General features: G+C 44.1%; 1 protein-coding gene across 6 annotated transcripts in view; it reads right to left on the bottom strand.

Annotated features, from left to right (window-relative positions):
* Positions 1-105: 105 nt before the first annotated feature.
* Positions 106-20,605, bottom strand: part of Bap170 (Brahma associated protein 170kD) — a 47,650-nt gene continuing 27,150 nt past the window's right edge. The window contains exons 4-17 of one of the 6 annotated variants that reach the window (XM_077398784.1): positions 20,268-20,419; positions 11,342-11,817; positions 10,719-11,233; positions 9,970-10,364; positions 9,663-9,882; positions 9,386-9,566; positions 8,250-8,564; positions 7,258-7,464; positions 5,091-7,174; positions 4,807-4,966; positions 4,537-4,695; positions 3,531-3,611; positions 2,700-2,791; positions 106-2,615 (exon numbers count right to left, since the gene is read on the bottom strand). In XM_077398784.1, coding sequence (XP_077254910.1) covers positions 2,492-2,615; positions 2,700-2,791; positions 3,531-3,611; positions 4,537-4,695; positions 4,807-4,966; positions 5,091-7,174; positions 7,258-7,464; positions 8,250-8,564; positions 9,386-9,566; positions 9,663-9,882; positions 9,970-10,364; positions 10,719-11,233; positions 11,342-11,817; positions 20,268-20,419 — 5,161 coding nt within the window. In that variant the 3' untranslated portion in view covers positions 106-2,491. Of the gene's footprint in view, positions 2,616-2,699; positions 2,792-3,530; positions 3,612-4,536; positions 4,696-4,806; positions 4,967-5,090; positions 7,175-7,257; positions 7,465-8,249; positions 8,565-9,160; positions 9,567-9,662; positions 9,883-9,969; positions 10,365-10,718; positions 11,234-11,341; positions 11,818-20,267; positions 20,420-20,605 lie in introns of all 6 variants that reach the window. The other 5 variants (XM_077398783.1, XM_077398780.1, XM_077398779.1 and 2 more) reach the window with 5 other exon arrangements.

Below are 20,605 nucleotides of genomic sequence, written 5' to 3' on the forward strand. Positions count from 1 at the left end.
TTCTGCCTTTTCCTTTTGATAAATTTTTCCTGCCGCTTACGCATCCACGCGATACGACGGAGAGAAAAAACAACTCAAATAATCAGTCTATATATTTTTCCCATATTCTCCTTCGTATTTAGTAATTTATTATATCGTTCTTTTATTCCTTTACACAGATGTTTATTTATGATCTCGATGATCGTACGAAACGGTGAACATGTAAACTAGGTATAATTACAAATAATAAAAATAAAAAGCCTCACAAGATTTTCGTCCTCCTAAAAACGTTCAGCTATTAAACTTGTTTTTATATATTTATATATAAAATACATAATAGAGGCTCGCACAGGGTCCATTATCATATTTTTTTATGTCTATCCTTAAACGGCCGTTTTGTAATATAAGACGAAACCGTTTCTCAGTTGTTTTCTTCACCGAACCAGTTAAATAATTACAAAAATCCGTTTCTTGCAACTTCTATGTCTTGTCACAATCTATTATAATACAAGAATCATTTTACTTTGTTTTACTTCTCTTAAAGACGCATTAAACTTACAATCTTAAGAAATTTACACAGAGGTTTTAACATCATGAATGAAATACAGGCATTATGTACAAGTATGTATATATCTTCAATATGATCAGCTTACTCTTTCATGCAATGTAGTGGTGTCTCAAACAATTTAATAAATGATAAATGCAATCTACGCCGTTCGCGAAGTAGTGACGTCCGAGAACATAAAATACTTTGTCACTTTAACGCTTTAAACCGTTCGAAATAAAATAAAGATTCATTTTACATAAATTACATAGCCATTAGCCAAATAATGGACAAATCCTTTAATCATTTTTATTTGATGTGCGATTCAGAGAAAATTTGTATTTTTAATAGTATCTTCTTTTTTTCGCGGACACTCTGTAATATGAAAAGAATTCTACGATCTTCCAGAGCAAACGATGTTGGAGTATTACGTCAAAAGACAACTTTGTCATTATACGTTGTAATAATATTATATATTGCATTTCACACGATATTACGATAAATTTCGTCTATTGTTGCATAAATTTGTTATAATCATTCATGTTCAATTGAGATGTTCCAAGTACGATACGTTTGCATCAGCCGAGAGCCAATCACGTTCTACCATGAGAATGAAAAAGAAATATACTTCCAATTGCTGTCGCGGAGTATATTGGTAATAAAATTCTCGAGTTAAATATATAAGAATCAAAGGAAAAAAAGAATTCAATATTACAATCGTCATATAAAAATCTAAGATCTTAGGCCTTTTAAATCCAGATATAAAGAACGTTGGAAATTTACTTACTCATTCGTAACTCGTTAATTTGTCAATACTGCTGGTTTCGGGATCGCTTTTTGTAAGATATTTCTTTTGATTGGAAGTCACGCTAATGACAAAGTCATTTTATAAATTTGTCTAACGATATGCCGCATTACTCAGCGAGCGTAAAAAAATTGTCCTCTAAGTATCCTGACACATCGCAGAAAGTCGAATGGCTAGGAGTCATCGAGCTAAAACTGATCTAAACTAGACGTCGTTAGATTTATGCAGTGATATGAATGTTCTGCTGTAATGACGAACTCGCTAGCATGCCGATGCATGTACTGTTATATCTTACTAATTTCTGTCGATAGATTAGATTAGTTAATAATAAAACAAAGAGAGACGATAATATATATATAGCCATGTAATCGCAATATGCAATTATAAGCAAAACATAAATTCCTAACAAATACATTTCATAAAAAGATTTCGTTTTTCTTTCTTTATCCTAGGTCCTTGGTGATTTACGAAAAAAAACATACAATAATAATTAATATAATAGAATAATACAATATTAATTATAATATATTGATTATAATTAACTATAACGTCCATAAAGTATTTACTTCGTTCCTTTTTGTACACGTTTACTAAAAACACTTTTTCCACCTTTCTTGTTGAGAAAATAAATATTAATATTATAAATCTGAAATATCATCTCTCTCGCTCGCTCGTTCACATTCTCTTTCTCGCTCATTCACTCGCTCTCTATCTCTGTTTTTCGCTCTTTATCACACACGCACGCACACGCACTTTCTCTCTTTTTTTCTCTTGCAAACTCGTTATCACTTTTCCATATTTGACCTAACTGTCTTTGTATTGTATATTTCACTATAGTTACAGTTCATATCATAATCTAAATTGGCAAAATGATTTGCCTAGTAAGTTTATAGGCCTCTTTTTTTCTATATATGGAACATTTATCCTCGGTACCATTCTTCCCTAATTCCAGTCCTTCAAATTGCATGGGCACACATCACGCACGCACGTACATACATAGGCACGGACGCACGCACGCATGTACAGTCATCCATGTGCATGTAATCACTAACCCAAGTGACTATAAACTTATGCACTCGCTTTCTCCACGTGTAATTCGAAATAATGTAAGTTGATCGCTGCTCGCAAGATTAAAAGAGCTTTTAGAGGCCTGATTCAAGAGGTCACCTATGATGGCTACTGCTACTCTGGTCGTTCATATCGTAAAGGACTTGTGCGATTGTTCTCGATGATTCGACATTGCTTAACGCCACGCCTGCCAAGTGGGGCTCGTACGCTCTAAGATGCCTGCAAATAATTCGTGAATGAGCCAAGATTGCGACGCGGCAATTAAATAAAATGGAATAAAAACGTGGGAGCAGCGTGACTTACCTTCTACCGTGTGTTGAATATATGACTAGGTTTCTAAGAATGAGAGCTGCCGTTAGGCGAATACTTTTGGTCACTGGACCTTCGTTGTCATCCTGCAAGATAAAGACACACTCATTGACAATCGATCGTCCAAGCGCGCTCGTTTTCACACACAAGACAACTGATGACGGACAAACAAAATGAAATCACTGATTTTTCAGATGCTAAGAAAAAAAAAGGGTCTCGTGAAAAATGCATGGATGTGGTACGTAGTTTCAAAAATTGTATGATGTTGTTCTACAAATGTTATGGGAGTCGTGTTAATGTGTAAGAAGCGCTGCAATTTCTCGGCGAAGCTGCAGTTTCGTCTGTCCTAGATAATCGCGCATGTATTCGACATGTCACGTTATAGACGGCGACGAATCCATATTCTTGCACCTTAACCACGTTACAACTATACGACAAGGACGCACACATATACACAAACATATATATTCAAGCCTACGGGCTCTAGCAACATCTACTTAGTAAATGGGAGTCCGGCTTCTCTCTGCTGCTCTGTTGAATCGAGCACTGTGCCAACACCCTCCTAATGTGAGCATTGCAAGTTCGACGCATGTAAAAATAAAATTAAAAAAATGCTAGCTACGAAATGTAACGTCGAAACAAAAATTAAAAAAGACATGCTATAACAAGACGGAAGGGTAGAACAAATGAGGGGTTCGGGGTAGAATGACATGGTGTGCAAAAAACAGAGAGAATAAAAAAAGCACAGAGAGACGACAGCAGCGGCAGCGCACAGGAGCTGTAGCTGCGTCGTGATTTCCCTTTCAATTCTCAATACATTTTTACCTGTTCTGGTGGAGAATTTTGCCCAGGTCTGGGGGAAGAAGAGCTTGAGGTGGCTGCAGCGGGCTTGGTCGGCCTTTGCTGCTTCGCCAAGAGAGAGAACAAGAAATTTCGTTAAAATTAGCCAGTCAAAGATTTGCAGAATCGAAGACTGTCGGGTGATTTTTACGGAAATCGACTTTACATCAACAGAATATCAACATGGCAGGGAGAAAGATTGTAACATGTGTTTTTCGAGACGTGTATTACGTGTATCAAGTGTGTTATGAGATTATTAAATTGTATATCTATCTAGTTTGTGTATCTTTATTATCGGTTTGCTATCGCAGGGTTGCCTTATTCTAGATTTACGACCGTACGACGCATACAGAATACGTTTTGAACTCTGTTCTTTCGTTCAAATTCTATGATTTTACCTTTACTTGTAAATACTTGGAAATAAAAGTAAAGATAAAATCGTGTTTTATTAAATTGTAACTATTTAAAAAATATTACTCCTAATGTCTTTCGATTTTCTGATCTTGCCAATCTTTTATCTCTAATTAAGTACATCTGTATTGATTAAAGTTATGTCAAGACATTTAAATATGAATTTAACACATTGCACGCTACCTTCCCTGTTTAAAAACCAAGTGTTCGCGACTTCTCTCTCTCTTTGCCTTATGGATATTTAATAAACAAATCTTCTACTAAACGTTTAATATTTATTTACCCTTAATTTAATAACAAATAATTAAAAGTTTAACAATAAAAATATATTAAAAATATAAAATAAAACAAAAATAATTAATACTTTTGGCATGAAATATTTTTCAAAATCCGATTCTATCAGTATTTGACAATAAGCATACGTAAATCAATAATAAACGTCTCGAATGCTTAAATTCTGCAGGATCGGCGTACAATGTGTTAATATCAAATGCGTATAGAAAACGAACAGAACAGTAGAATTAAATTCTGTATTCTCGAGTAAGTTTTGGAATTACAAAATGACATCTTGAAAACTTACCATTAGCTCCTTAGGATTAACGAATTCCAGAGCATGCCGTTTAATAGCGTGGAATGCCGCGTTGGGTGCATATCCGGGATGATGCGGGGTCGGGGGCGTAGATGTGGAGACTTCGGTTTTACCCGTCGCTGTCAATTGTTTCCTCCTCATCGACATTGTCTACGAAGGTAAAAAGTTGCGAATATAAAACTCACGGTATCGAGCATCTATCCGATAATTTCCCTCAAGATCAATAAAAGCTCAACGACAGTGAAATGCAAGATTACTTACGTCCGCGTTGCAGTGCCTATCGTAGAGATGCGTCATTAACGAGAACTTGCGTCTCTTGAGAGCATCACAGCTCGCCCACAGACATAGTATTTCCTCGCCACCAGTCGGACAGTGGGCTTCGCAAACGTGAAGATAGACTTCGTGCGGTGTTTTAAATTGTCTAAAATTATTTAAGAGATAGTTTTCGTCAATTCGCAATGTCTCATAGACATAAAATATTTCGATAACTTCCATGAAATCGATTGATAAAATTGTAAATTTCGAAAATTTATCTTTGAACTTACCTAAGACAGCCCCGCCACTCACACAGGTAAGCGTTAGGATCGATTTTGATCGTGATGGTTTTGCTCTCCAGCAATGGCTGTGGCGTCTGGTGTTGCTGTTGCTGCTGGCTTGTGGAGGGTTTCGACTCCGGCTCGGTGGAGGTTGACGAACTCACCGTTTTCACGACCTTAGTGACGGGTGACGGTTTGACGGCGGACACACCGTGAGTAGCCGCCGCTTGATGCGGAGTTGTGGGCCTAGTCGGCGGCGGCGTGGACGCCGGAGTAGGCGTCACCACCCTGGACGGCACGCTGGTGGATAGCGGTGTTTGCTGGGCCATCGCCGGGATCGTCACGGTCACCGTGTTCGAGTTGGTCTGCGCCACCGAGCTGTTGACTATAATGGAGGCCTGCGGAATAGTGGCGGATGTGGGTACGAGGGGCGGCGGGATATTGCCGAGCGCCGGGCTCTGCAAAATCGGACGAGGAACCTGCGTCACGACCACTTGCTGTCCCTGCGGCGTCACTGCCACCATCTTCTGCGGGGTCGGTTGCGCGGCGGCCTGCGGTTGCAGTATGATAATTGTCTTGGTAGCAGTCCCCTGTTGCTGCGTCGTCTGCGCTACGAGAACGGTTTGCGCTTGTCCCTGTACTAGGGCCGTCTGTGGCTGTGCTAATACGTAGTTCTGACCAGGTACACCGCCCGACACTACGTATTGCAGCTGCCCACCCGCGCTCTGTTGTAGAAGCACCTGCGGTTGAGGCGGAGGCGGCCTGCCCTTCACCGTCGTGGTGGGAATAATTACTTGATTGCTCGTCGGGATCGCCTGCTGCACGACTATTTGCCTAGGCGTTGTCACTATGAGTTGTTGCTGCTGTTGCTGCGGTTGCGGCTGCGACACCTGATTGATGCTTGCGATCTGATTGATGAATATGTGAGGCTCTTCCTTGATGTGTATAGTCGGTGGTTCTTCTTTCATGATAATTGACGTTGGTTCCGTCTTTACATGAAGAGGAGGAGGAAGGGAAGCTGGAGTCGCCGTTGCCACCGCCACTGTTGCTGTCGCTGCCATTGGTACCGTAGCTGTTGCTGCCATAGCTACTGCCGCCGTCGCTGTCGCTGTCGTCGTAGCCGTCGCCGTCGCCGTCGCCGCCACTGTCATCGGTGCTGTTGCCATCGCTGACGCTTCATCCTTTATCGTATCCTTATTAACGTTCACTTGCTCTTCCAAGTCCATCTCGTCTTCTATGCAGTCCGCTGCCAAAGCGGCATAGAGATTCGCCGCGGTGGAGGAAACAGTCGCTTTCTCGCTGTCCTTGTCGTCGTCCTGCTCCTCGGATTTTATACTCGATACCGTGGATTCCGCCGTGGTCGAGTCGACCGCTGGATCGGGGGACATCGTGCCGTTGGAATACTTCGGCTTCTTAATATCCAGCTCGTCTAATTCGCTGGCCGATCTCTTGATTCCTCGCGGCGCCTCGATCAGGGTATCCTCGGACACTTCGTTCTGTATAACATTGCCGCTCTCTACCTCGGGCTTTATCTTCAGTTCGGTGGGAGATTCTTTTAATACCTTCTTGATGTGATTCTCCACCAGATCCATCTCTTTCTCGTTAATTGAGTTCTTACTGAGCACGCCGTTCAAAATCGGCTCCTTATCGACCTTTCTCTCGAGCAGGTCCACCAGCATCATGCTCTGTAGCGGTTTGTCCTTCGAACCCACGCTCGACGAGTCCTTGGACGAGCCGTCCTCCTGCGCGTCGATGTCCGTGTTGTTGCTCGCCGGCGCGCCGTTAAGTAGGATACCTTCGAAACTCGTCGGCATATTCTCCTCCTCGACCCTGAAGGAACAGTCCCTGCTACCGCCGATACCGCTGCTGGACGCCAAAGAGTTGTTGGTGGAATCCGAATCCTCGCCGATGGAAGTGCACGTCATGCGTTGATTTGTCTTGTTCGGTGTACCGGTGGCGACATTGACCGTTGTTGTCAAGGGCGGACGACAGACCTTCGCCGGTGAGGAAGATATGTGATTTTCAGTCGAGTTCACCACCGTGGTCGTGGACGTGATAATTTGGTTAGCATTGTCGTTATCGTTTACTTCAGTCTGGAACATACGAGATGCTCGATACAACAAGGTATCATACATGCAAAGCCTCGCCAAGTTGCGAACTTGTAAAAACAACGTACCTTCTCGCAATTATTAGTCACAATAAACTTGGCCCCGTTGAGCCTTTGTATCTTTTTGGCAGGAATGGGTGTGATTGCCGGTTTCTGCTTAGCGTTGACGGGAGTCTTTGGAAGTATCGTGGCCGGGGTGGCCGCGGGTGCAGCGGGCTGCATCACACCCGTCATCTGTTGCTGCAGTAACCTCTGTTGTTGTTGACGTTGGGCAACCTAGCGAATGTTCGTGATAATATTAACCGGCGAAACATAAATCAATACTTCCAAGTTTTTCCCCGCAATCGTATCACTTCTCGCGCGCTCATCAATTTTATTATACTTGTAACGGAATAAATGTCAAAAGAACAATCGAATTCATCAATCGAAAACCATGCTGTTGTTAGTACTTTATGTTACGAGTACTCTCATTTAAATTTCAAAATAACACTCTGTTAAATATCGCTAATATCTCCTTCATATCGTAATAGATTCGCCAAGAAGGGAGGGAGAAAGGATATTTTCTGGTCTCTGAATTCATATTTTAAAAGAACAAGGAAGTACATAACAAAGTCTGATTACATCAACCAACACTACATCATAAGCAGACATTTTGACAAGTAGTAGTAAAAAAAAACAAACATAAATGCATATATTTATTATACTTCTGCATAGATAGCATACCGTGATAATTTACTAAAAAAATTTACTAAAAAATAGAAACAAAGTATCTCGGTGAGATGTTCTGTAATATTCCTGTAATAGATAATAAATAAAGTTGCTAAAAATTGAAATTTATCTTGACTATAACAATATAATTGTAATTTACGCACGCATGTGATTAACTCAAATTACGCTGCCTACCACATATGTGATTAACTTTCTCATTACATATTCATATAACGTCATTAAAACATCAAGAAAACAAGATTCTCGAAATTTTGATTTGGTACTTTCTGAACAAAAAGAGAAGAACTCAAAAAGAAAAAAAAACTATACTTGTTAATATACAACAATGATACCTGGTTGCTGGTTATTAGCTGGTTGGCACTGATGCTGGATGCGATGCTAGCAGTAGTGTTTGTTACGCAGGCAGTAGGGGTAGACACACAAGTCGCAGCAGCACTGGGCATGCAGTCGCTGCTGACTGTTACCTTAGTAGCCAATAGGCTTTTTATTATGGAACTCGACGTAGTGCCACTTCGATTGTCTTCCTTAGCAACTACCTGGAGACATTGTAACTGTTGCTGCGGCTGCGGCTGCTGCTGTTGCTGCTGCGGCGTTTGGGAGCCGCTCGCTAGCAACGCTTGGCTCAGATGCGGATGCGACACTGATACCTAATCGACAAGGAGGCAACATACAAATTTCAACCACCACAGCGAATCATAGCTTCGGAAAGTATAGTTTAAGCGTTTACGTGAACACATGCTGCGATATATCTCGTATATTATAACGTGGCTTTTGTTTACGTAGTCGGAAGAAGCGTTTTGACAAGCGTAAATCACAGACAATACATGGATTCCTTGGAAATAATTCTGGCCGATATCTTTCCAAAACCGCAGCGAATAGAAAGTATAAAATATTTCATCCTACGTAAAATTTTTATATAATAGTAGATTCAGCAAATAATCTGAGATCTTTCGCAAGGAAAAAAAGAACTAAAATGAATGTTGCTCTTACAGTTACTCTACTTATCTATACGTCTACGGTACTCGGCGATCACAGAGCCAAGTCGAGGATTCACGAGGCATGCAAAGGGAACTCTCTCACCCGTGTGTTACAAGGATGTAGCTCTAGCTCGTGTTAAAAGGGAAAAAACCAATAGTAAGAATAGCGTTATGAAGCTACAACACAACGTGAAAGTGAGAACCAAGGTCATAAACGAGAATGGCATAGAGAATGGTATAGAGAGAGAGTTAGGATTCGGACCCACCTGACTTTTAGAATCAACCTTGGTCACTGGATTTTGGGACTGGCTCGAGGTGTTGTTGGACGGGGGTTTCGGCGGTGCGGACAATTGGGCCTTGAGGATGGGAGACGCGGGGGTAGAGGTCGTTTGCGTCCCGGACGACGCGGCGGGACTATCGACCTGGGGAGCGGCCGTGCTATCGGGTGCGGGACTTATATTCTTGACTGTACGCTGTTGAACGGGAAGCACCTTTACTGGAGTAGCGTTGACCGCCGGAATCGGGAGTGTATTAGTCGCGACAGCAGCGGTAGTTTGGCTCGGATAAGTGATCGGCGCGGGTGTGGCCCGTACACGGATGCCTTCGTAATACTGGGTGCCGGTATTTTCGCCCTTCAATGGATTCGGCCCCACGATATTGCCGAAAACGGATCTGCGCAGACAGTGTACAGCGTGTATTAAAAACATACGTATATTACGTGACACAACAAATAACACAGCGATGATTTATGTCTCATGAGATAATCACCTGACGCATCTGGGAAAATGCAGTGGTGCTATCACGCCTCGTCTACCGATTTTCGTGCAGCAGCCGAGGTACTTTTTATACAACTCCTCCTGTTCGATGCGTATACCGGGTGCGAGTTCAAACGTCGCTTTTACCCAACCTAGAGCAAACTGTTCATTCTCTTGAATAATTTGCTGATGCGCGTTTTGTTGTTGGATCGCATTAGCTGTCTCCACCGCTTCTACGTAAACAAGAAACAAAAATTCTGGTAAAAAAAGAACTATCTGCAGTTCCTAACAAAAGGCGAAGAAAGATTTCAATCACGTACTGTGCGTTGTCGACTTGGTCGAAGTCGCGGCGGGAGTCGTCGGTCGAGAAGACGCTGGACTGGCAGGTGCCGGGGTTGCAGTGATCGTAGCCGGCGTAGACGGAGTGGACGCGGACGCAGTCGTTGTGGCTGGTGTGGTAGGGGTGACGGGGACAGCGGTTTGCCCGGTGGTGTTCTGCTGCGCCGCTGCTGTGGACACCGTCTCGACCACTCGCATGAGAATACAAGCCTTCGGGCCGTAACTCTGCGCCTCCACGGTGACGAGGGCTACTAGCGTGTCAATGGCACCGCGTACCCGCGCGACGCTCGTGCATGGTCTCTCACCCAATGACGTTAAAGCGTACAGACATTCCAGGGTATACACTAAGAGGGCTACGTCACTCATAGCTAGAAATCTACAAGCAAACACAACGAAGTCTCGCGTTACAACGATGCAATGCATTGAAAATACTCGTAATTATGTAAGTTTTCATGAAATTATTAAATATTATAATTATTTGTGCGACAGTTTTCTTGTTCCAAATTAAAACATAAAACTTTGTTTTTAATGATATATCTTTTATACATATAATTCGAGTGACTTTATATGAAAAACTGTCGCAGGATGTTTACCCAAATATTAAGTACAATACTTTTCATTTGACTACTATATTTTACATTTTTCAATTAACGGACATTTGTATGTACAGTTGATCAGTTTCTGTCGAGCAACAACCAAAACGAAGAGACATATTTATATACACACTTACCTGCAGATGAGTTCATAAACATTATCTGCCAGACCAAACGTGACAATTTCTTCGTTACTGTCTTGCTGGCTGATCTTGTTGAGCACCTCCAGGCAGGATATAACGATAAACCTGTCCTGAGACTCGATCCCCTTGGCCACGCACGTTAAGACGACGTCTGTTATCCTCTCCCCGGCCTCCTTTAAAATAACTTCGTTCGCAACGTTCCCTAATATGTCGAAGCCGAGCTGATGCAGATTGCTCCACCTCGCTCTCACGCACAGCAGCACGAATCGCAGGAAACACCGGTTCCTGCCTAATATCGTCGCGTTCTCCGGCGTGAAGCTGAGGTTTCGTAGGATCGACGCGATTTGCAGCACGCGTTGCCCATACGGATCCTGCGTGCCTAACGTTCGACCGACGCAAAACAGATCCTTGTCCTCCTCCTCGAATTTGATGGAATTCTGGTTCTGGTCTTTCAAGTTCTCGTCCGAGTGCAAGACAAGCGAATCTAGCCTTGGGCAATTTGGAGGTACCTGTAATTCATACGACGAACGGTGTTCAGAGACTTCGAAAACCAGAAAAAGAGATCGATGAAGTTTCTTAGAGAGTTCACATATATAAAGATATGTATATTTTCTCACCATTTCGACGTCAATCGGCGGCATCGGTTCCTCGTTCTCCGTCGTCAACGCAGCAACGTCCTGCTTGTTCTGCTTCTCCTTCTCGAGAGTCTTCCGTCTAGAGAAAGTCGGCAGACTGCTGGGTGGCTTCTTCATGAAGGTTTTCTCGTTCGTGAGGTCTATCACATCCTGGGAATCGAGCACGTCCGACCAGAAGGAATTAATAGAGTAGTTACGAACACGTGAGTACACCTCGATGAAGAGTTGTCGCGTGCCAGGCGAGTCAAAAACGCCGGCGTGCGCCAGGAGGATGTTCACCAGACGGGGATACTTGTCGAGCCGCAGGGTGTGCTTGCCCTCGTTCGACAGGAGGGTGCAGACATTGATGGCGAAGTCCTGCTCGTTCGGCAGCGGCGACAGGAGCGACAGCGCGAGCTTGTCATAATTCGAGGACTTGTAGAGATCCGCCGAGAGTCCGTTGTAATCGCGCAGAGATTCTGAAAGCAAAAGTGAAAAAATGGACTTGGTATTCTATGCAGAGAAATTAATTTAATCTTAACTAATAACTCTACTTATTCGCGCGTCGTTTATAAAGCCAATCACTCCCCGAGAGACAGATTCTATGTGGGAGGAGAGAAAAAGAGGAATACACTTCTCTTAAGTAACTTTGTAAGTTCAATTTTCCTCTAATTATATAAAAATTCTCTGAAAATTCTTATAAGATTTCTTAAATAAAAACGTGTTTGATGCCTTAAAAAATTACGTGTGTGAACATAATATCGCAGTAAAACTTAGACAATTAAAAGTATCAGCTGGTTGTGATTATGACAATTACGCCAACGATCTCGCCAACGATCTTCGGAACGTAAGAAAAAAAATCAAAATATTCCGTGATGCGTCACATTACGTTAGCTGATTATTTCCTATGATCACTGTAATGTAATATTAGTGGATATCGTAGGATTATCTTGGAGAGTAGATGCGAAGATCGTGCAAACGTTTATCCACGTCGTGTTCACGTCAAAATCTGCCGACGGTTTTTAAGCGTGCACCGTACAATACATTTGCCGCGACCGTTCAATTAAAATAATTGAAATACACAGTTATTGTCCCGCTGCTGGCTAATTAAAATAATTAAAATCCGCTTCGTTTTTCAGAATGCACGTTTTGTCTCTCGCGGAGTCACGTGCGATTCGAATATATGCTTCATATACATATTCGTTTAAATACCTTCCGGCAACTGCATTGCGAACGTATATATCTGACGGGAAATATTGTAAAAAATATGTATATAAAGCAAGATATAACATACAATATTAAAAGAAACGAAACTATGCCTTTTCTTGTAAAAAGACGTCGATCTTTTTCAACGTAAAAAACGTAATTTTTGCAAGATTTGTTTTATTCCTCATAATTAGCACGCGTGTGAATTGACAAAACTATTTTTGTAGAAAAAAATTTGCAGCAAAAAAAATGTAAAAAGGAATGAAAGTGACAGAGCAGTTTCGCGCTTTCAATATTGAGCGGATTTGCTCGACGCCCTGGTTGTTCTTTCCTTCCCCTTTTTTTTCCCTCGAAACTAACGAAACCAGTTAATGACTCGGTCGTATCTTATCGGTGAGTCGTTACGTTGGGACGCGGATTTTTTTGCGGGTGTTTCTGTTCCAAGCGCGGTGATTAAAATATCCGTTTCTCCGTCGTTGTCGGAATTGTCACGCGGCCAATCCGATCCTGTCGCGCTTGACGATGGCTCATTGAGGCAGGTCATGGCTGTTTGATGCAACAAGAAAGCGGAGCTATGCATCGCGATACCGACGATCACGCACCGGATAACGTTCCGAGCCGTATACGACAAGTAGCCCCTCCTCCCTTCCTCCCGTCTTTGTGAAATCTCGGCGCTTTTTCGAATTTCAGAATATAATTGGCAGAATTCTGGCTACTTTTTCCCAAAAGAGTTTCCCGAGTTTCCAATATATATATATATATAACCTATATATATATATATATATATAGGTTTCAAAGAGAGCGATTGAAAGCGTTAGGAAATAAGGATCCAAAAGAGATGCGGAGTACCTCCTTCACGTTTCCGTTGTACAGAAATTGCTCGTAACTCATTTATTTCCATTAGGATCAATTTGAACCACGATACTTGTCGATCCTTTGAGATGCTGCCCAGGACTCTCAAAGAGACGCCGGATTTTTTAAAATAAACTTGTAGCACAATTCAAGTATATACAGAACTCTTTGTAGAACTCTTTGGGGAAGAGTCAGAACATGAAATTAAAATGTAGAAAATTATAGGTTGTTAACTTTAGAAATTTCTCTCTCCATTCGCGTTGTTTTATTATCTAGAAAGAGAGAGATTGTAAGTAATGTTCGAACGAGTAGAATTGTTGGTTCGAATAAAATTAATTTTTCGTTATCAATCCCTCAAATGGTTACATCTTGAAGTTTACATATTTTTAAATGTACATGACGAAAAATATATATAATATAAATATCTGCTAAAATATGATTAAAAAATATATAGAATAATAATAATTAAAGGCGGAAGGCCGGGTCGGTAGGGATTGATTTATCAGCCATCGTCGAAGTGTGCAAAACGCTTATCTGAGAAGTGGCGATATCTCAGGGCCGCGATATCGAGAATAGACAACTGCATGATCCGATTTCCGATTTCCATATAGCGGCTGGTTTATTCCGCCCGATGACGATCGTCTCGTCATTTTATTACCGCCGCCTTTAACGACGAGTAGCCGAGGACCCGATGTTGAGGAAGATAGAAATCACTCATCCATTAACGTTTCATGTTGCACGTCACGGACAATTATAACCGTGTGCACCGATAAGGTGATCGACTCCATTCCTCTGATGCACCGCAAGTAGGTTGTGCTCTCGGTCAAGGCAAACTTTCTACGAATGGCCGATACGTCCCACCAACGCGGAACACGTGCTCGCTGGTGAAACATCGTGAAACTATTCCGATGCCCAATTCTGATTTTCTTCAGGGAATTACGGGAATTTCTCAACGAGCGCAAGAACGACGCTCCACATACTTAATTCATCGTTCGTTGAAGTGCGCGCGCGGAATTTTCCCTCCTGCAAACTTCTTCGTAACTGTCTGACCGTCGAAAATAGAAGGCCAGGAATAAACGACAACCGCTCGTGTTTGTTCGTCACACGATTTACACGGCCTCATCCCTTATCTTAGATAATTCTTTTTAGGATTTTGGGATCAGGGATGAATCGTCTGTTATATTTATATATTTATCTATTAGCTTTGACGGTGATGAGATAAAAATATTCCTTTTTATGAGCGACAGAGTATCTCTATACCTTCTACCTTTTAAAAACAGAAGCTCGCACGATCGGGCACGACAATCAATTTTTTTTTTCTTTTTTTGAGATGTTAATTATCCGCGCCCGTATAATGACTCGGGAAGCGAATTAGTTTCCTTCGCCCGGGCGAAACTTCAGCGAAGAGCAACGAGAATTCCGAACGCGAGCGGAATATACGGGTTGTGTGTATGTACATACACGGCGCAACGTTATCGCGGATCGCAGTACCTAATCTTTTCAGCCGCAAAACCGCGATCAATATCGCGTCCCAGGAGAAGTGTCGAGTTTCGCCGGAAACGGGGAGGGACACACACAAACCGGGAACCGGTAAGCACGATGGCAGGACGATGAAAGGAGGAGAAACACGGAAAAGGAGAGGGGGGGCGAGGGCAGAGAAAGGAGAGAAGGTTTCCAAAGGAGCCAGGGGCTCGTTAATAAAATCATGGCTCGTCAACGATGCTGCGAAGTGGCGAGTATCGATTTCAAGTTGAACACCTTGTTTCCGTGGCGTAATAAAGGGAGTGTCGTGCTTTTATACGTAAGCGCGAGGAACAAAAGAGACAGCCTCCTCGCATGTGAAAACGCATTATTTTTCCCTTCCCGCCCTGGTGCCTCCGACGTATATATATTCTATAATAATAATTTATAAATATTTTATACGGTATTTTTCTCACCGTTGTACGACGGTTTTAACCATTGGATAAAAGTCTCTTTTCCAACTTGTAAATTATACCATCACCTCAGGCGTATAAACATTTTCCGAGTTGCTGCTATTTTTCGCCGTCAATGTCCCTATGTAGGTAGAAATTTATTCGAGCAATACGTGCTTCAGACATCAGTCGGTTTTATATTAAAAATAAACCGGCGTCTCTCTCTCTCTCTCTCTCTCTCTCTCTCTTACGCGAAAACGCTGAAATTTACGTCTATCTTGATAGACCGAAACGCGATTGATTCGCAATTGACGGCGTGCGCTTACAAGCGAACGACGTTAACGGAGCTATTTGTAGCCCGCCGTTATGATAAAAGCAATATGCGGTCGACGCACTGTCATCCCGCAGCGACACTGGTGTTTCCCAGCGTTTCAATCAATCCAGTTCTGCCGTCAGTATCAAACGGCTCTATGATTAAACACCGATAAATAAGGGATATAACGCGGCGCGCAGAGGCCTCCCCCGATCGATTCCCACTTGTCGACCAACCATCGGGAGACCGAGCGTTAACCGAGGTGTTACCACCGACACGCACCGTCGCGTTCGCGCCAATTAACAATTCCGAAAATTCGAACAATTAGAAACTTCGAAAGAGACGACATTTATAGAAACGGGTGAATCCCGTATGCGGAGATAATTGGACGCTCCTTAAAAATGCCCGTGAGCCGGAACAATTTTCGATGCGGAATATCCGCGGGGGTCGAGGGGGGAGGGGATAAAACGCGGTCCCCTCGCGTTAATTGGTGTCGCAGTCCGCTGACAAACGCGCTCGTAACGAGACGAACGTGCGGCGGAACGCGTCGATGGTACGCGGTGTGGCCGTCTGCCCCCCTCCCCGCCCCGGTGCCCACCGCAGACGTCATAGCGTCAATCGTCGCGGCACCTGTGCCCGCGACCACAGGTGGATCCATTCGGAGATCAGGAATCGTCTCGATCTCTGACTCATATTTATACGTATGCTCTGGCTTGTGCTCGTTAAATTGACAAAAATTATTTTGGCAACGTAATCAGAGCTGATACTATTTTCAGTTTCAATATCAAATTAATACGTTTCTCTCCTTCTTTGCCGTTGACTTTTAAACGCGACATTTACAACCGTTTCTTTCCACTTCGGACTCGCAAATGCATCGCATCGTCTTATGTACGAGAAAAATAACGTATTAACAGCATTAGTTTGATCGAAAACAATCTCGTTAATTCAATAATCAAGAGGTATTAATAAAACGAATAACATTTTATTGAGACAATAGCTCAAGTAGCGTGTTTCGTTAATGCTGTTATTGAATTAACAGGATTGCTTTTAATTAACAAAATTGTTTGCATCAGTATATCTCCTTTACAGAAGTGCTCCGTTATTTTATCAATCCTGCATTATTTTGTATCTCGTTAATACTATTTGAATCATTATAGGTGAAATCGAACTATATATGGCTCCAGGGATATGTTGCTCATGTGACCGTGCAATTTTTTTAGTAGAGCTTGGTGCTATTTTTTTATTCACTGTTCCTCTCAAGATAAATACCAAAAAATAGCACAGTCACACGAGCAACATACCCCTGGAGCCGTATAGCTCCGGTCTCCCCTATACACTACGTATTCTGTACGCTTTTAGTTGTTCAGGGCATATCAGGATAAATCTCGTGATTTCTATGACAGTCTAATCTCCTTGATGCCGAAATTTCGCAGATAACATCTGCAGATTGGCGGTAACGACGCCGAGAGCTCGGTATTCAAAAGAGTACAAAGAGGAGTCGACAGTTTCTTCCTTTCTAAACGGCCATCCCTAATCTAGCAGACGACGAAGCGCGCACACATATACACGCCGAGCACAGCCGGGTTCGCGGGTGAGCTCTCTCTCTCTCTCTCTCTCGCTGGAATCGCGGCGGAACATCACGCAAGCGCGGCATTATGCCGGGACGATCAAGAACCGATGACACTTATCCCCGCAAACGCTTATTGATTGTGACGCGCGCCCCGTAGTCTCTCGCTCTCTCGCGCCGTCCATCTCTCCCGCCATCTCTCCCTCCCTCCCGCGCCTTTTCATCCCTCCCGTCGACGCTTCTTCACCGTCACGCTTCTCGTGGCACGCACGTGACGGTAGACACCGTCAATCTTGGTGGTTAATTAAGATTTTAATCTAGATTTCGCGAAATCGCGCGCGCGACTCCTCTCGTTTTATCGTCCCCTTAACCGAGAATGATGATCCCTCGCGGGTAAAAGGACGGAAATTTAATTTAAAAAAATGCGAGATATGCGTATAAACGCGAATATACGCGCGTGTCACGCGATTCTCGACACGTTCGAGCGATGGTCGCGTGTGTCACGCAGAAGAGACAGAAACTTTACGGTGTGTGCGTCAATTGAGTTCTCCCTCGATTAGCATCAAAGAGTGCGTATAGCGTATACATCAATTCCCTGCCACTTACATTCTTCCCGGGATTCCCGGATAAATTAATAAATGCGCGATGTTGCGCAACGTCTCAACAGAAAATGGATAGGATCTAAGTAAGCGAATAAGTACGAATCGCTGACTCAGAATGTATCACGAAGTGACACATTGATCGTCAAACATCGTCCTCCATCGCGATGGACTTAACACACCGATCAAGAATGACAGCTTGAATGACTTGCATTTTCAGATCAGAGTTTTTTAATTGACGCGTCGATATATCGATAATTACGCGAACGATGACACTTTTGTGAAAATTGACATGCCAAAAAAGACCGTCAGTTTTCTCGACCTCAAAGATTACGATGAAAAGCACGCGCGCATCATCGCGCGATCTAACGCGCGCGTCGACGGAACGGACGCGTATGATTAGGCGGCATCAATGCGACAGGGGGTGAATCGGAATGGGATATACAAGAATAGCTTCCCGTTCGGGGCGCCTTTACTGCCCCAGTTCCGGCTGCTTCGCGCGGAGGAGGCGCAGTAACGGGAGAGGGGGCGTAAACGGGGCGCCGCGCCGGGACGCGACTTGCGCGCGGGAGCTCGCGGTGTCGAGGTCGTCGTCGTCGCCGCCGTCGCCGCAACCGTCGCGCGCGACTAAGACCCCGACGAGCGAATTAACAATCGTTACGTACACGTAGATATCGGTAAGCGTCATTTTCACACCCCCTCCCGACAAGCGAGAGAACCTCACGCGCCCCCGGGCGCTGCTGCGCGCTGCGGTAACGCTTTCCACCCCGCCTTCTCCTTCTACCCCCGCGTCCAACTTTCCCCGTCGTCCGTCCGGCGGGTAACCCCAGAGCTTCTGTGCGGGCGGCGTGTGCGCGTGTGCGCATGTGCGCCGAGTATAGACCCGCGCGTTCTGCCAGTCGACGGGCGAAACGCACCGGCGGCTCACATATATGCGGCTCTGCTCTATATATATTGTATACGGGCTGTCTCGGAAAAAACCGTGCGCACATCCCCCTGACGATTCTCGGGAATCGGTCTTTCCCTTGGTGGGAAAGAGACGTCGGAGCACCGATGTCTTTCTCGAGATGCAAACGAGCGAGAAAGAGGGGGGTTCTCGCGAGATATATGAACCCCGAAGAGCCATCAGACGACAAAACTAAACCCTCCAGCTAATCGGAAAATCTTAATCTAAACGTGTGTTTATAGATTATAGAATATTAGAGGATTTTAATATATTCAAAGGGAATCTAATAAATTATTACTTTTTTCCAAAGGAAAACCGACTCGAAGCCGGCGAAGGGGCGCAGAACGTCGGGCTGTCAGACACATTTGGGACACCCTGTATGGATGTTTGTCATTATTATAGCCCATTAAATTATCTCGCACACGCCGCTCGCGCGAGCCCTCCCACGGCCTCCCCCCTCGACCCCACGGTGCACACGAATGCACTCGCGGCTCCCAGCCGGGCCGCGGACTCGCATGTGCGCCCTGCTCCGCTATCTATCTCCCTATATCCCTCTCCGGCTCGATAGCCCGCCACCGCTGTGCTGCTCTCCGAGCGGTAGCACGTCAATAACCCGTTGCCGCCTTGGCCGCAGCACAGCGCGTGTATATACGTGTGTATAACGCGTGCGTCTCGCTCGAAGACGGCGCGACCCGCCACGGGGGCACGATGGAAGGGAGAGATGTCCCGATTTAATTTATCTCCCCCATGCAGAGCGTCACGATCGGCAATCCCGGTGATATCCGGACGTTGATCGGAAAAATCCTCCAGTCGATTCTCATATATGACGTTAAAAATTTATCTGACCTATACAATATTATTAGTGGATCTCTAGACGTTGAATTTACCGTCGTCAAATCACAGCTCTCTCTTACGGTACATTTGCAAACGAGCACGGTCGTGCAAAATTCCGACATTTCTCGTGATAAATGAAAATGGGTTCGAGAGGAAAAATCCGCGGTGCGGGAGCTCGCAAAGGGACTCGAAACGCGCGATATTTTTTACGCCCAGCGCTGCAGTGAATGATGCGGAACGAACGAAAAATTCTGACAGCCGGAAATTGCTAACGTAGCGAATTATTGAACCGTGACTCGCACGTATGTACAAACAGAGAAAAAAGTAGAGAGGCAGAGTGAGAGACAGAGAGAGAAAGGGAGAGAACGCTGCGTGCGCGCGCGACGCGACGATGAAAGAGCGACGAGGAGGAAAACAATGGAAAATGCATTCGAAAGTCGCCCAGCCGTGCGTATACGTGTACGCGAAATGTATCGAGACGTGTGCGCACCCGGCATAAATTGGCAAAAGCGATTTATCGAAACTGCGGACGCGTTCGGCGCATTCATATATTTCGCGACAAACGCAATAAAAGGACGATATACCGCGTTCCGCTCGGATATATCTACGCGGGATGATCTATCGTCGAAGGCAATTTCTTTGAGGTATTTCTACAAGTTTCAGGCAGCGAGGCGTTCGGCACCATGAATCACAACTCACCTGCGATGTTGTGCTGATGATGGTTGTAAGTGAGAGGAACGGAGTGCAGTGCTCTGGCCGACCATTTCCGGTGCCTGGAATCCTCATCGTCGTCGTCGGCCTGTTGACCGTCCTCGCCTAGGAAGTGGACCTTCTCGTACCTGTCCAGATACCTGGAACGCACGGCGTCAAGGTGCTTTAGTGTTTACGCAAGTCTATAAGACTGCATTTTAAAAAGTCGATCTTGGTATTAAATATAATAGACACATAATCGTAATTCTATTTTTTGACGACACTTAAAAATTAATCCTTTTCAAAGTTCAACGGACGATGCGAACGAAAACAAGGTGTTGATCGAT

This window comes from Temnothorax americanus, unplaced genomic scaffold (genome assembly GCF_048541705.1).
Source record: "Temnothorax americanus isolate GAGA-0224 unplaced genomic scaffold, ASM4854170v1 Scaffold12, whole genome shotgun sequence".
In the NCBI taxonomy this organism is placed as follows: Eukaryota; Metazoa; Arthropoda; class Insecta; order Hymenoptera; family Formicidae; genus Temnothorax; species Temnothorax americanus.